This window comes from Drechmeria coniospora, chromosome 02 (assembly GCF_001625195.1).
Source record: "Drechmeria coniospora strain ARSEF 6962 chromosome 02, whole genome shotgun sequence".
NCBI classification, from domain to species: domain Eukaryota; kingdom Fungi; phylum Ascomycota; class Sordariomycetes; order Hypocreales; family Ophiocordycipitaceae; genus Drechmeria; species Drechmeria coniospora.
Genome location: NC_054390.1, coordinates 4,956,748 through 4,969,724, shown reverse-complemented (window position 1 = coordinate 4,969,724; position 12,977 = coordinate 4,956,748). Strand labels below are relative to the sequence as shown.

General features: G+C 58.6%; 5 protein-coding genes across 5 annotated transcripts; 2 read left to right on the top strand and 3 right to left on the bottom strand.

Moving 5' to 3' along the window:
- Positions 1–330: 330 nt before the first annotated feature.
- Positions 331–1,631, bottom strand: DCS_04466 (DNA-directed RNA polymerase III subunit RPC6; the record flags this gene model as incomplete). The annotated part of the gene is made up of 2 exons (XM_040801776.1): positions 331–1,255; positions 1,369–1,631. The coding sequence occupies 2 exons, from the start codon at positions 1,629–1,631 to the stop codon at positions 331–333; spliced, it is 1,188 nt and encodes a 395-aa protein (XP_040656809.1).
- A 919-nt stretch (positions 1,632–2,550) lies between these two features.
- DCS_04465 (histone deacetylase RpdA/Rpd3) lies at positions 2,551–4,702 on the bottom strand (the record flags this gene model as incomplete). Its single annotated transcript, XM_040801775.1, has 4 exons — positions 2,551–3,507; positions 3,564–4,105; positions 4,153–4,453; positions 4,508–4,702. The coding sequence occupies 4 exons, from the start codon at positions 4,700–4,702 to the stop codon at positions 2,551–2,553; spliced, it is 1,995 nt and encodes a 664-aa protein (XP_040656808.1).
- A 676-nt stretch (positions 4,703–5,378) lies between these two features.
- DCS_04464 (putative multidrug resistance protein) lies at positions 5,379–6,525 on the top strand (the record flags this gene model as incomplete). The annotated part of the gene is made up of 3 exons (XM_040801774.1): positions 5,379–5,444; positions 5,537–5,790; positions 5,847–6,525. 3 exons carry the CDS (start codon positions 5,379–5,381, stop codon positions 6,523–6,525), a joined length of 999 nt encoding a protein of 332 aa, XP_040656807.1.
- Positions 6,526–6,998: 473 nt separating this feature from the next.
- DCS_04463 (uncharacterized protein) lies at positions 6,999–8,879 on the top strand (the record flags this gene model as incomplete). The annotated part of the gene is made up of 1 exon (XM_040801773.1): positions 6,999–8,879. One exon carries the CDS (start codon positions 6,999–7,001, stop codon positions 8,877–8,879), a length of 1,881 nt encoding a protein of 626 aa, XP_040656806.1.
- A 740-nt stretch (positions 8,880–9,619) lies between these two features.
- Positions 9,620–12,300, bottom strand: DCS_04462 (Calcium/calmodulin-dependent/calcium-dependent protein kinase; the record flags this gene model as incomplete). The annotated part of the gene is made up of 3 exons (XM_040801772.1): positions 9,620–11,014; positions 11,517–11,989; positions 12,261–12,300. The coding sequence occupies 3 exons, from the start codon at positions 12,298–12,300 to the stop codon at positions 9,620–9,622; spliced, it is 1,908 nt and encodes a 635-aa protein (XP_040656805.1).
- Between the last annotated feature and the right edge of the window lie 677 nt (positions 12,301–12,977).

Below are 12,977 nucleotides of genomic sequence, written 5' to 3'. Positions count from 1 at the left end.
TATCTAAATAATTTTCTGGCTCGCGTCAGACTGTGAGATGAGGCGCTGTTTCGGCAGGGATCTTATTTTTTTAATGGACGACTTGGGTTGGTCGCCACGGCTGGCTCTCTAGAAGAAAAAGTTGACCCATCCCTGCCGCGTTCCCATGATGATGTGTCTTGATGATGCGTGCGTACGCAGTGGTCGCACATCTTCTTGAACAGGACCCCACCGCAACGTGATCCGATTCCAAGTACTTTTGAGCCCATGTAAACACCAAACTCCATGACCATGCTTGCTTGCCAGATGCCAATGATTTCGTCCGCAAGACTGCCAGTTTTCGATTGCCTCTCAGTCAAGGCCTAGCCACTGCTTGAAATACTCGCAGTTGCTGGGACCGACCGGACCGCCTTCCTCACAGAGGTCAAAGACGGGACAGCGTCCGCAAGGCGCCTCGGTGTAGGGACTGGCATACGGCTCTGGGCCGCCGGCGCGCCCCGTCGGGTCCTCGCGACCGGCCCAACTCTCGGTGGACTGCTTGGCGACGCGGGCGACGCGGAAACCAAGCTTGCCGGCGATCTTGACGGGCTCGAGGAGGTTGTCCCAGACGAGAACGTCGACAAGCTTCCTGACGTCTTCTTCCGAGAGGATCGTATTGTTGGTGATGCCGCTGCTCGAGAGGAGGCGGGCAATGTCGCGGACGGTTGGGTAGCCTGTGTAGCCGGCAGGTAGGGGCAGCAGAGCAGGTTCTCGCCTCAGCGGCGCGGCCGTCGCGGTCTTGGCCGCTTTAGAAGCCGGCTTGCTCATCATCTCCTGCGCGCCACGCTTCTGGCCCCTCTCGACGGCGCCGCCTTTCAAGACGCCCTTTTTCGGAACCTGGGTTCTCGCAGTGCCGCCTCCGCCGCCGCCGCCGCCTCCTCCGCTGCTGCAGTGCGTGCTGAGATACCCGCTCTGCCGTTTGACAAAGTCGAACACGACACGCTGCAGCTCCTCGATGAAGGCCTCGTCGAGATTCTGGTCCGTGTACCAAGGCCCGCCGGTGGCGCGATCACTAGGCCGTATCGAGGCTTTGATGTACATCTTCTTATTCGGGTGCTCGACGTTCTTAAATGGCGCGATGAGGCCCTTGGTCTGCAGCTGTTTGAGCGCGTTCTTGAGCACGGAGTCGTGCATATTGAGGCGCTTCTGCAGCGTCTGCGACCATATGCCATCGCCACCCGAGTCGTCGATGAGGGAGTAGACCATGACCTGCTCGTCCGTCGAGCACTGCTTGTACCTGACGAGAATGCGTCAGTTCCATCTGCCCACCGCACGAGGGGGTGTCCAGGTGGTGGACGGGGGTCGGGGGTAGGGACGAAGAGGAGAGGAAACGGGCGAGAGAGGGCATACTTGTGTGCTTCTTGCGCGTCGCGCCATTTCCACAGCACCTGACCCGAGGCCTCGCGCATGGTAATGAAGAGCTTGTCATCGCTGAGGGACTGGACGACGCGCGCGAGGAGCAGCAGGTCGCGATTGGGAATGACATCGAGCCGCATGAGGTCATCCTGAGAGAAGAGATCGGTGCCGGACTCCCTGCACCTCTCGTACAGTGCCTCCTTCCAGACAGCAAGTTTCAGAGTTTCGGCTTCACCGCCGGGGGCTGGGGTGGACATGTTGGTATCAGGCCGCCGATGGCGGTACCGTCGATGGGATCAGGCGGTGGCTTCTGCGACGGCAAGAGTGCTCGAGGAGCGGTCGTATGTTCCGTGATGAAGTAATGCCTACATTGACGAGTGGAATAAGATGTTCTTTGTCGAAAGAGTCATGGACATTGTTTTCGCCTTTGGTGGCGACGTAGCAGATTGTCTGCAGTAAATTTACACCCAAATGTTCAGTAATTATTAGCACCAACTACGAGATTGGAGGAGCCCCGCAGCTAGCCTCGCAGCCTTGTGGCCCGCCCCGTTACGAACCAGCCAGTCAAATCTCAGGCAAGGCGGGTTAGCCTTGCAAACTGCAGGTTTAATGGAGCACAGTATACTGCAAGTACTTACAACTACCGTACAAGTACTTACTCCATACTGTACAGTATAATTCGTATGAGTAAGTACTTGTCGGCGCAGGCAGCAGGAGTCATACTTTGCCCAGTGTCTGCATGCATCAAGCTACAAGTTCTGGTTCACTGCTAGCACGTTCAATCTGAGCACGTTCAATCTGTCCTCCGGACCACGGACAAGATTATCAATTGCATACCTAGGCCAGGTATGCCGAAGAAGGACCTAACTTCTTCGAGATTGCGAGTTGTTTCATACTCTATCTTTTCTAAGAAAAATCTTAAAAAAAAAAAAGAAACAAGCAAGCAAAAGGATATAAAACACATGTACACGATGAAAGCAACACCCAATCCCACCGTAGGCCGAAAGGACGGCTCTGTGTAGTGCCACCGTCCGATCAGATCCACTGATATCAACTCGCTATGCCGTACGCCAAACACCACCTGGTCCTTGCGCATGTAATGAGTACAAGACTTGGAATCAGGGCGAAAAAATGTCTCGGCTGGACACTGGACAAAGTTCAAACGAACTGGACCACTTAGCTGGCTGGGCTGGGCTCTTTGCCCACCTTGTCCTTGTCCGTCGTTTCTTTATCCTCGTCAATCTCCATCGCGTCGGTGGGCGGAGGGTCGTTCGCTTTCGCTTCCGTCTCAATCGACTGTTGAGGCTCCGATTCCTCCGGCCTCGTTGCTTCTGCCGTCTCGGCACTCTCCACCTCGGCCGGCTTCTCCACCTTGGCAGGCTCTTCCTCGGTCGTCTCCTTTGTTGCCGGCTCGGCTTTGGCTTCCGGCGTTGGCTCCGGCTCGATCTCCTCCTCTTTAATGGTCGCTTCCTCGGCAGGGGCCGAATCGGTCATTCCCACGTCGCCATCGTCATCGACCTTTGGGTTCTCGGCCTCCTTTGCCTCCTCTGCTTTTGCCGGCTCCTTCTCGGCCTCCTTCTCGACCTCCTTCTCGACCTCCTTCTCGGTTTCCTTCTCGGCCTCCTTCTCGGCCTCATCCGTAGCGGCGACATCCTCGATGGTGTCGTCGTTTATGTCGTGCGAATCGTCCTCCTGCTCCTTCGTGGACTCCTCGCTCTTGCGGATTTTCGGCGTCACCTCGCCGCTGTCGATGTCGGTGTCGGCCTCCTTGTGGAAATCGGTAAATGTCCGCTTGTTGGCCGTCGGACGGGTAGCCCCGTTGGCAGCGGCCATCTCGTCATCATCGCTGGGTTCGAATTCGGCCCCGTTCTCGACGTTCTTGTCCCAGCGATGCTCCGTCATGCGAACGTCCTTGTTCTCGTCTTCGTCGAGGTCGTCGAGCTCGGCCTCCTCCTCGTCCGTCATGCCGCCAAACGGCTTCCGGGGCACGTCCTGCATCTGCACGGAGGGCGCCGGTCCCGTCTGGCGCAGGTTGTCGATGACCGCTGCCGTGATCTTCTCGAGATATTCCCTGCTGTTGGAGTTTTCCATGTTGGACGAACGGACATTCAGTTCGAAATCGGGCGCGTAGTACTGAGCCAATCGTCAGCCATGCGCAGGACGACAGCGAGCCGGGACGCGAGACGTACCTCGTAGTATTCGTTGTACGGCAGAGTTCGCTCCATGTCTTGTCCGACGAGGACTCCGGTCTCAAAGGCCCAGGTGCGGGCCACGTTCCTCATCGTGTACCCGCCGCCGCCGAGAACGAGGGTGGGCAAGCCGAAGCTCTTGACGAAGTTGACACAGTTGGCGTGGCCGTCCATGCTGAGGTTGAAGCAGCCCAGTCGGTCGCCTGACAGACTGTCTCCTCCGCACTGCAGGACGACGGCCTCGGGTTGGTAGTACTTCATGACGTTCTCGATGACGGGCTCGAAGATGGATTTGTAGGAATCGTCCGTGATGCCGTCGCGCAGGGGGAAGTTGACGGAATAATTCTTGCCCTGGCCGATGCCGATGTCCCGAAGCTCGCCGGTGCCTGGGAAGTACTCGCCGTACTTGTGAAACGAGACGGTCATGACGCGGTCGGTGGTGTAGAAGGCTTCCTCGACACCGTCGCCGTGATGGACGTCTATGTCGATGTAGAGGACGCGCTTCATGAATCGGAGAAGCTCCAGGATACCGAGAACAATGTCTGAACCCTGTTAGGGAGGCGGCGGACGCGCTCGCGACGAGACGTACCGTTGACATAGCAGAAGCCACTAGCCTCGCACTTCTTGGCGTGGTGCAGACCGCCGGCCCAATTGACGGCAATGTCGCACTTTTGTCGGTTCAGGCGCGCCGCACCCTCCATGCTGCCTCCGGCGCTGATGCCGCAGAACTCGAATAGGCCGTCAAAGACGGGACAATCGTCGCCGACGTTGTACTTGCCCTGCTCCCGCATGTAGCTGTCCATGTTGTCGGGCGTCACCTTTTGCAAAAAGTCGATGTAATCGTCCGTGTGGAACTGCGTCATCTCCCCGCGGGTGGCAGGTTTGGCGCGCTGCGAGGTCCACGGTCAGCCATGGCTCTCGGGTTCCGGCCCGTCGGCACTCACGTATATCTCCATCTTCTGATACAGGTTGTACTGCATGATCAGGCTGTGGGCGAGGCGGATGCGATGAGGCTTCATCGGATGGCCGGTAACGTAGGCATAGTTGCCAATGTCGGAGTCGTAGAAGTAGGCCACCTTTTTGGGCGACGTGCCGTTGAGGGCGATGGAGCCGAGCCCCGTGGCGGTTGATTCGGTCATGATGGATGGATGCGAACGCGGAAAAGGGACGGCCTCACTCGGCTTAGGTTGGTGGGCGAAGGCGGCACGCGTGGGCGGTGGGTGTCGGACTCAGGATGCAAGTGCTCAGAGGCAGCGCCGCATCCTCTGTGTTGACGGCGTCGTGAGGGGGTGGACTGGCGCACAGGACAGACGACGTACGTCTGGTGATGGCAGAGCAATGAAGAAGGGCGACGGAAAGTGGGATCCCAATCACGGAGAGAGAAGGAAGAGAGAGCAGAGCACCAATTGGGGTATGTGCGGAATAAAGTTGGCGCGAGGCTAACAATCCGCGCCCCGGGGGGGCCCTGGGCCTGGAGCGCTTGGCGGCTGCCAGCTGTCTAGTGCATTCACTGCAGGAAAAGTTACTGCTACGGGCTGCTATAGCGTGTGCATTCGGCGCTCAGCGATTATTCGTTGATGCATCCTCCGTAGGTACTTACGTATTTCCGTCCGTTAGGGAGTCCATGCCAACCCAGCGGCGGCCACCCCTGCCGATCTGTGCCCACCACACGTGACGTGACTAAGCTTCAGCAGGCGGCGACTCACTGACGACACCCCGAGCAAGCTTGCTCGACATCGACGGATACCTGCCAACCCATCCTGACAGCGGTCCGAACCAACTCACGCACACGCGCCCCAACGACAATTCCTCACAATGGAGCGCTTCAGCACCCTGCTGGGAGGCGGCGGGATGGGCCTTGGGGGCGCTGCCCCCGGCACAGTAAGCTGCCCATCCACAGGCTTCTCACCCTCGCCTTCACCGTCTCGTTCGCCAGCTCCGCCAAGCTAACCATGTGCCGCTCCTCCGTGCAGGACAACACCAATCTCATTGACAATTCCGAGACGGTCTACATCTCTTCTCTAGCCCTGCTAAAGATGCTGCGTCACGGCCGCGCCGGCGTTCCCATGGAGGTCATGGGTCTGATGCTGGGCGAGTTCGTCGATGACTTCACCGTCAAAGTCATGGACGTCTTTGCCATGCCCCAGAGCGGTACGGGGGTCAGCGTCGAAGCCGTCGATCCCGTATTTCAAACCAAGATGATGGACATGTTGCGGCAGACGGGACGGTACGTGCCCCGCTCGCCCGTGCCGGCATGAAGGCTAAATCTGCATTCTGCGACAGGCCCGAGTCGGTCGTCGGCTGGTACCATTCTCACCCCGGCTTTGGCTGCTGGCTATCGTCGGTTGACATTAACACCCAACAATCGTTTGAGCAGCTGAACTCCCGCGCCGTGGCCGTCGTCATCGATCCCATCCAATCGGTCAAGGGCAAGGTCGTCATCGATGCGTTCCGCCTGATCAACCCGCAGCTGTTGATGATGCGTCAGGAGCCGCGCCAGAGCACAAGCAACATAGGCCACCTGAACAAGCCATCGATACAGGCCCTCATCCATGGACTGAACAGGCACTACTACTCCATCGGCATCAACTATCGCAAGACGGCGCTGGAAGAGAACATGCTGATGAACCTGCACAAGCACGTCTGGACCGAAGCACTGCAGATGGACGACTTCCGATCAGAAGGCGAGAAGAACAAAGAGCGGCTGCAGAGATTAGTCAGCCTAGCGGACGGCTACGAGAAGCGTGTCAAGGAGGAGACGGAGCTGAGTAAGGACCAGCTGAAGACTCGATACGTCGGCAAGCTCGATCCGAAAAAACATTTGGAGGATGTCGGCCAGGAGCTCATTGAGGATAACATCGTGTCGGTGTCGCGGCAGATGATTGACAAGGAGGCGACGATGCCGAAAAAGGAGGCCAGCACCATCACCAACGCCGACCAGATGGATACGGAGGAGCTATGAGACGCCCCCCATCCGCCGGCACTGTACGATTATTGGATGCGCTCGGAAGTCGGGCCAGATATGTAGAGACTGAGCACGCAGCCAAGCTCGCCAATTCACTGATTCGACGGACCCTTCACTGCTCTGGCTTGCGTCCCTGAACGACGTCTGAAAAATTTGATCCCTTTGTTCCCAACGAGTTGCCGACCGTGTCCAGCGATTGTTCCAAGCCGTCGGCACCTCTCCCAGCCAAAACAATTCGGCCAGACACGAAAGATTGCATAAATTGACGCTTGATCCCAGAATCCCCTCCCCCCTCTCCATCGCGTCGTATTCAAACGTGAGTCATGCAGAGGTTAGTGAATCTGACGAGCGACCGCTGAGGACTGCTGATCGCGATCCATTCAACACGTTCGTGTGCCCTCGCCGAAGGAAGTGACACTTGATTACGCATTGACAATTTTCAAGCACGCCCTTCCATCGCACCCCTTAGAATGTTACTCCTGCAAAGACTCAGCTGCTTCCCGGACAGGGAGTCGTGGCCCGAAGCCGTTCACCAACCGCAGCGACGGCGGCAAAGCCCAAGGCAGCATGGCCAGAGAGCCTGGCACCACGATCGGAGGAAAAGCGAACCCGGCGAGAGTGGTCGGAGACAATGGAGCGAGAAGTCGACTCCATCCCGACCGCTGTCGCAACTCGGCGTGAATGAAGGGGTCATCTCTGGCACATCCTCGGCTCAAGATAGGAGAAAGGAGCCAGACCTGTCAGCACTGGCGAAAGGGATGTGTCTGCAGGATACCGATGAGGTGGACGAGATCGGGCAGAGCCCGAGGCTGCTGCGGATGCTCAGCGTGCGCTCGGCAGCTGTACGGGAGAAGGAGGCTCAACCGCTGCTAGCGACGAAGCCGGACACGACCAAGTTGTATCGCCTCCCGCCCGAGGGAGCATCCAAATACGGATGGCCTTCGCGGAACAAAATCTCGTGCGAGGAGGCAAGGGCGAGGGTCGTATCGTCGACAAGTGTCAGAGCACGAGCGCAACCAGGAAGGCAGTCTCCCCACTCGATGACCCAGTCCCATCCGTCGAGCAGGCAAACAGGTCAAGTCAACAACAAGCCGACGGTTCCAGGACCACCTCTCGAGGCCGCGAATTCCTGCATTCGGTACAACACCAACGCAACCATCAACGAGTATGCCGACAGCTTGCGACCAAAGCAGCGACCGCCTCGCTCCCGCCGCGCAAGCGCTGCCACGTCACCGGCTTCGTCGCAGGCAGCCAAGCCTGTGCGCAATTCACACGATTCAGGGGTCGTGCTCGACAAGCCGCTCCCGTTTCCCCCATCGCCATGCTCGCCCGCCAAGGCCTCCAAGGCTCGAAGAAGCGGCGGCAGCTATCACTCGCTCACGCTAGACGAACACGAACCGATGCTCAACCGCACAGCCATACCCCGACCCCTGACGATCGTCAAGCCTGAAACTGGAACGTTTGGTTGCGTCGCCGTCAGGAAACCAGAAGTCGCATCCATCGAAGGCATGCTCGAGCCCATGGGGCGCGGGATCGTCTGCGAGGTCCTCGACGCTATCGGCCGCATCTTTGATCACATCCCCCATGCCGTCTCCGGCTACGGGGCCATGGCCTACTACGGATACGACGGGAATAAGCCCAAGTTCATCAGCGTCCTGTGCCCACCCGAATCGCTCAAGGCATTGCTCGGCTGGGCTGCGTCGCGGGACCTCAGCCGTTGCTCGCGCTTCGACTCAGGCTTCTGCGTTAGGACGCACGACGGCATCGACCGCTGCGTCAGCGTCAAGGGTCATAACAGCCACTTCCGACACCCTGCCACCGTCAAGCACGGGTCGCGCGGCGCAAAGATCCTCACCCTCCCAATCATCGCAAATACGTTTGCCAAATACTACGTCAAAGCCCTGCGCGCCCGAGAGGAGGAAGAGATGCGCCATCGCGGCAGCGAAATCCTCTGGCTGCTGCGCAAGATGGTCGAGGTCGCCTCCTGTGATCCACAGCAACGCCTTGACCCCTGCTGCGCCGACTTCTTCGCGAGCCGAACCTTCCTCGAGCCCTTCACCCTATCCTACCAGGCGGTTCATCTGATAGAGCGCGCGGGTCTCGACCTGAGCAGCATCGACGGCCTTCGCGTATCACCGCAGATTCATCCGGCCATGCGTGAGAGGTCAGAGCCACGCCCGCACTCCGAGAGGCTGTATCGCACTAGCCAAGACGTTTCTGGGGCCAGTAGGTCGGTAAGGACACGCTCGCAAGACCTGCCCAAGCCAGGAGCTTCGGTGCTGCCACGCCGGACGCAACAGGTTTCCGGTGTCGCGTCCCCAGGTTTGAAGATATCAGGGAAACGGCGCTGAATCAAGCAGCCACCATACGCACACACTCCAGCATATACCGAAACGAGACTTGTAGGCCGCCGGATCGTTGAATTCTCCTTGAGTTCTATCCTGCTCACTCATTCAGTTTCTTTGTTCTCTTTCATTGAATGAGTCACGCCGAAGCAAGAAACAACAATACACATACGCCAGCACATGCCTCTATATATAATCTACGCCGAGACGGCACCCCAGGGACATCGGATGGTCATTTGAACTTGCCCTTTTCACCATTCGTTCATATAATTTATTTATCTCGATCCACGCATACCCGTGGAATCCTGGTCGTTGACTCTCATTTATGATGCAAAACTGTTTGTTCATTTCATCAGGATCGGAAAGTGGACGTATTCAACCAATACAATGAGATGCACATTGATATCAAACTTGAAACTATACGTAGACGAAACTATCATGCCTACTGCTGCGTCCCTACATGCGAAAAAGTGCCCAAACTCCTTGCATAATTGTGAATAGTGCATGTCCCTCGTACCTGGGCAGAATCATGGTCCCCCATCCGCTCAGCGACGATACCGTCCTTGGCATATTCCAACCCGCAACTGTGCCGCGCTCCAAACGCCATCATCGCACAATACCCTCGACCGCAAGCAGAGCCACAAATGGCCCACCGACAGACTTTTCTCTCGGCAGGCCGTGCCATCCAGAGATGGTCCTTCCACGAGAGCCGTGCAAGCGGCCGGCCGGGCCCCGAGCGGGAGACCCTAGGCCCCCGCGACGGGGACCTTTTTGCCCCGCTTGCCCAAGAGAGTCGCGTTGTCGAGATTCAACTCGAATGCTCCCTTCTGGCGGTTTCGGTCACGGACCTGCTGACGGGCAGCCGCCGTTACCGTGGCGGAATGTTGCCCGTAACCCTTCTCGTTGGCCCGATTTGGTTCGCGGCCGTGAGCCTGGGCCGGGTCTTGGATATGGGCTTGGCGCATGCTCTGCTCGAGCGATTGCGTCGCATACTGCGGTTTGTAGCCGGCTCCCTGGTCGATTTGCATCTGGTCCTCGTCTTCTTCCTCCTCGTCGAGGCCGGCCAGAGGAAATCCGGGGCCGGCCTTGGCGCCGATTTGTTGCCGGCGCTTGCCCTCTTCTTCCTGGCGGTGTACGGCGTAGCTGACGTCGAAGACCTCGCGGAGGTTGACGGCGCCGGGCGATCGGAAGTCGTAGTGCTTGCCATTTTCGTCCAACTGGTTCGCATCAAAGGCCCGAAGCACGCCGGGCTTTCTTCTCTCCTCGCGAGGGGAGGGTCCGCTCGCGAGAATCCAGGGGTGAGCGAGAAACTGGCGGATGGTGTAGCGCTTGTCTGGGTCGACACAGAGCAGGTGGGAGATGAGGTCCTTGGCCGACGTGGAAATGTCATCCCACCAGGGGGACAGGAAGGTGAACTGGCCCTTGGCCACCTTTTCCGTGAGCACCTCGATGCTCTCATCGTAGAAGGGAGGGAAGCCACAGAGTAGGGTGTAGAGGACGCAGCCTAGGGCCCACATGTCGACCGACTTGGAATACCGCTCATCCTTGACGATCTCGGGGGCCGTGTAGCCGACGGTACCGCAGGGCGTCATCGTTTGGCTCTCCCAGACGATCTTGGACAGGCCAAAGTCGGCAATTTTGATCTCGCCGATGCCGCCGGCCCCGACGCCGTGGACGAACTCTCCCTCGTCGACCTTGTCCTCATCCCCGGGCTGCCTCGGCTTCGGCGACTTGGAGGGGACCACGGGTATGGGAGTGTAGAGGATGTTTTCGGGTTTGATGTCGCTACAAGGGTCATGCCAGGCCTGGTCAGCCAACGTTGTCCCGTTCGGGCGGCGCAGGAGGGCCCACGGGCAGGGGGAGAAGGGCGGGGTAGGGCGACTGGGGCGACTGTACCGGTGGACGACGCCTCTCTCCTCATGCAGATACTCGAGGGCCTTGGCTACCTTGACGATGACGTGCCGCGACAGCTCCTCGCTGAAGTAGGTGAGGCGGACGATTTGGTGGAAGAGCTCACCGCCGGGGGCGAGCTCGAGAACGATGTAGTAGTACTGCTTCGACTCGGTGAAATCGACAAGCTTGATGATGTTTGGATGGTCCAGCTGGCGCATGATCTGAACCTCTTTGAGTATGTTGGACCGCTATGTCAGGAAGGTCAAGTCAGTGCTCGGTTCGACGCGAGTCAGTGGATGGAACGCCCGCGCAGATGGATACAACTGGTCGAGGAATCAACAGATGGCGAGGCGTTACCAAGATGCACGATAGGAAACAACGGTTCTCGCACCTCTGCTGCTTTTGGGACCTTTTTGAAGTCTGGATGTAGATGGCTGTTGCCCTGCGTCAAGGCATGAGTTTGCGTCCGTCCCCGTGGTGGCAAAGGGGGAAGGGGTGTAGTGGCGCGACTTCATCATGTGACGAGTCGGTGGGTGGATGGATGGATGGATGGATGGATGAAGAGTTGAAAGTCGGACGGGAGTTGGATGGATGGGCAGATGCAAGGAACGAGCAAGAGCGTGTGCGGCAAGGCCCAGGGCCAGCAAGCATACGCAAAGGGTAGAGGGACGGGCAGTTCGATGGGCAGTTCGATGGGCAGTTCGATGGGCAGCTCGGGGGAAGGCACGAAGCAGACTCGCAGCGACTCACCTGCATGCTGTTCATCTCGTACTTGCGGACGACCTTGATGGCGACCTCACCCCTGTCGCCCTCGCGGTCGCGAGCGCGGTAGACGTTGCTGAAAGCGCCATCACCCATCTTCTCGAGCAGCTCCCAGCGGTCTAGACCCGGGTACTGCGAGAATTTGGATTTGCTCGCATTCTCCTCGGCGACGAGCTGCTTGATCTCCGACTCGACCACACGCTTGGATTTTTTAACATCCTGGCCGGCCTCGACGTGGTGGGCGGCGACGTGGGCGGCCTGGGCCGCTTTGTTTTGGGGAGAGCGGGCAGCCGCAGAGAAGGCATCGAGGGGCTCCTTTGGCGGGGGCGGGTTGTGGCCACGAGCCGGCTCCGAGACATTGTGCGCTCGCTTGTCGAGCGGAGGCTGAGGAGCATGGGGCGGTATGTGGTCATTTTTGCGCTGCGGCTCGTCGTTGTGGTTTGCTACACGGGCTTGCTTCCCTGGGAGGTGCGTCAGCGTCGGTCGGTCAGCCGGCCGGGGACGTCGCCGGTGCCGTCGTCGAAGTCATGGCACGGCGAGGAGCAGGAGGAGAGAAAGAGGAGGCACAGGAGGAGAAGGAGGGGGACAGGAGGAGGGGGGGGCAGGAGGAGGGGGGAACAGGAGGAGAAGCAAGAGGCAATGGAGGAGCGGCGGCGGCAGCGGCAGCAACGGCAGCAGGAGGAGAGGGTAGCGAGGTGGACGAGGGGAGATGTGCAATGGCGTTAAACGCACCGTGGCGGATGAAGTTTTTGAGCTGTTGAATCGTCGACATGGCTGGTGATGGGTGCCTCTGGCGGGCTCCTGCGCATGAAAAATGTCAAGGGTGGGCAGGGATTTCGTTGTCCAAAATTAGGTCGAGGATGCGACGAAGGGTTCGGGAGCGGGTTGGTGTTTCGTCGTCGTGCTGCCGCTCTACTGTACAGCAGAGAGTACTCGCTCAACACTCGCCTCAACCGTGCCTTGGAGTTGCTTGCCGGACGAATGGCGATGACGAGGCAGGGCAGGGGAGGGAGGGGGAGGGGAAATGGTCGAAACGATGCTGCGATGGAATCGACTGAGCTGAACTGTCATAAAGTAGCGTTGCGGGCAAGGCAGAATGAATGAATGGTAGGGCAAGGGAGGGGAGAAGTAAAGACGTTCGTCTGTAGGTGTAGGGGGTGGATGACGGAGGCTGGCTGGAGGTGAGGCGAGGCGAGGCGAGGGAAGAAACGAGGAGACGATGATTGAAAACGATACCTGCCTGCAAGTACAGCGCATGTACCTGCTACGCACGCATACCTCCATACCTTGCAGCTAGCTTGGTAGTAGGAGCACTTGCGAGGAAGCCGTCGACAAGCAAGTAATAATACATGCACCCATGTACCGATACATGCTCAAAAGTACATGTACACGTTCCCACGTGTCTCGTTTCCGATTCGACTAGACGTGCGCAGGATGGCCGAAGTACTG